The 1,460-nt window shown below is 43.4% G+C and overlaps 1 protein-coding gene across 5 annotated transcripts in view; it reads left to right on the top strand.

The window, feature by feature from the left end:
- Positions 1-1,460, top strand: part of LOC108250259 (23 kDa integral membrane protein-like) — a 31,738-nt gene that overhangs the window by 29,637 nt on the left and 641 nt on the right. For 4 of the 5 annotated variants that reach the window (XM_037981224.1, XM_037981221.1, XM_037981222.1 and 1 more), the window contains 2 exons: positions 507-568; positions 678-1,109. In XM_037981224.1, the coding sequence (XP_037837152.1) occupies positions 507-568; positions 678-774 (159 nt within the window). In that variant the 3' untranslated portion in view covers positions 775-1,109. Of the gene's footprint in view, positions 1-506; positions 569-677; positions 1,110-1,460 lie in introns of those variants that run through there. The other variant, XR_005234415.1, reaches the window with a different exon arrangement.

The raw sequence follows: 1,460 nt of genomic DNA, 5'->3' as shown, positions 1-1,460 counted from the left end.
GATTTAATGACTTCCTTGGAATATGAAATAAATCTTGTTGACGGTAAGATCATCAGCTCTCAGTGAAATGCGTCGATTCCTTCAAAATAAGACAAACGGATCCATTTTTAAACTGGTAGATTCTGAAGCGCTAACTGAAAAAGTTCTTCTTCTTCTTGTGGATTTTAAAGAAACTGAAGGTGTACATTACCGCCACCTGCTGGTAACTGAAAAAGTTCTGTGCCGGGAGTTCAGGTCTTCATTTCCGGTTCCGCCATAAGGTCCCGTTGACTTAACAACAAAATAAAAGCTCGTCTTTGGTTGAAAAAAAAACAAAACGTACCCCTTTTTTTTAATTTTGCAATTGCCGTTTTTCTAATTTTGTTTTAAAAACGAAAACACAAAAAAACACATGCTTATTTTGTTTTTTGCAATTTTATTTTGAAACGAAAAAACCAAAGAACGAACCATCCACAGATTCCATAGACTAATGTTTTGTTGCCCAACCTTTTGTCTTGTTGTTCCAGTCCACCAGGCGGGGAAGATGGGCCGGCTCTCCATTAAAGCTAAGATTGATTCCATGGAACTGGTAATATATTATTTATTTGGGCCTGAAAATATCTGACCTTTAAATCTGTCTGATTATGAGAGAGTGCACCCTACCATCTCTAAAAGTCACTTAGTTTACGTCCCCTCAGCCCTCTGGGGTTGGAGATCGTCATCCCATCTATACAAGAAACCAACATGAAGCTGTTCGTTGTGTGGAGCGGTGGAGCGGTGGTGTCCAACCCTTGAGGGCCACCCTGCTGCAGGTACTTTCATTCATTCACCGAATCAGATGGGTCAGATTGGGAAACATGCAGGATGGCGCTCATTCATTCAGTCTGGACTCCTTCCTGATGTCTTCGTGATCCGATGAGGCTTGGTGGGTCGTCTGGAGGTTCTCAGTGAGGAGGTGGGTTCTGTCACGATCCTTCTCCTTGTGTGTCGCCTGTTTGGCTTCCTTTATCTCAGCTCTTCAGCAGCAGTTTTTACACCAAAACTGGAACATTTCTGTTGCGTTTCGGCGACTGACCCTCCAGGATTTGGCGATGTTGCGATCGCAACTATTAACGCAAAATCAAGCAAACCCCGCAAAATCACAACTTTTTGCAACTTTGTCCAAAACACCGCAACTTTCCCGCAACTTTACCCCAATATTTATTGTTTCTAAAGTGATTCGCCACTGTTTCTGCGGTCTAGTCTCTTCTTTGTGGGTTTGTGTAGCGTGGAATACAAAATAAGCCCAAATAACTCAGGAAGAAGACACGTGACGTCACTTCCTGTTAACCTCAGAATGCCGGGAGCGTGCAGGAGCAGCGACCGAAGCCAAAATGTGCGCTAATGCTTCACATTTGCCCACAAAGATTTCAGCAAACCAGTTTCCTCCCCAGCTGCAGCTGTTTTGCACGTCCTGCAGTGTAATCATGGAACATAAACGC

The sequence above is a fragment of the Kryptolebias marmoratus genome, linkage group LG18 (genome assembly GCF_001649575.2).
Source record: "Kryptolebias marmoratus isolate JLee-2015 linkage group LG18, ASM164957v2, whole genome shotgun sequence".
Taxonomy (NCBI): Eukaryota; Metazoa; Chordata; class Actinopteri; order Cyprinodontiformes; family Rivulidae; genus Kryptolebias; species Kryptolebias marmoratus.
This window is presented reverse-complemented; position numbering and strand designations above follow the sequence as displayed.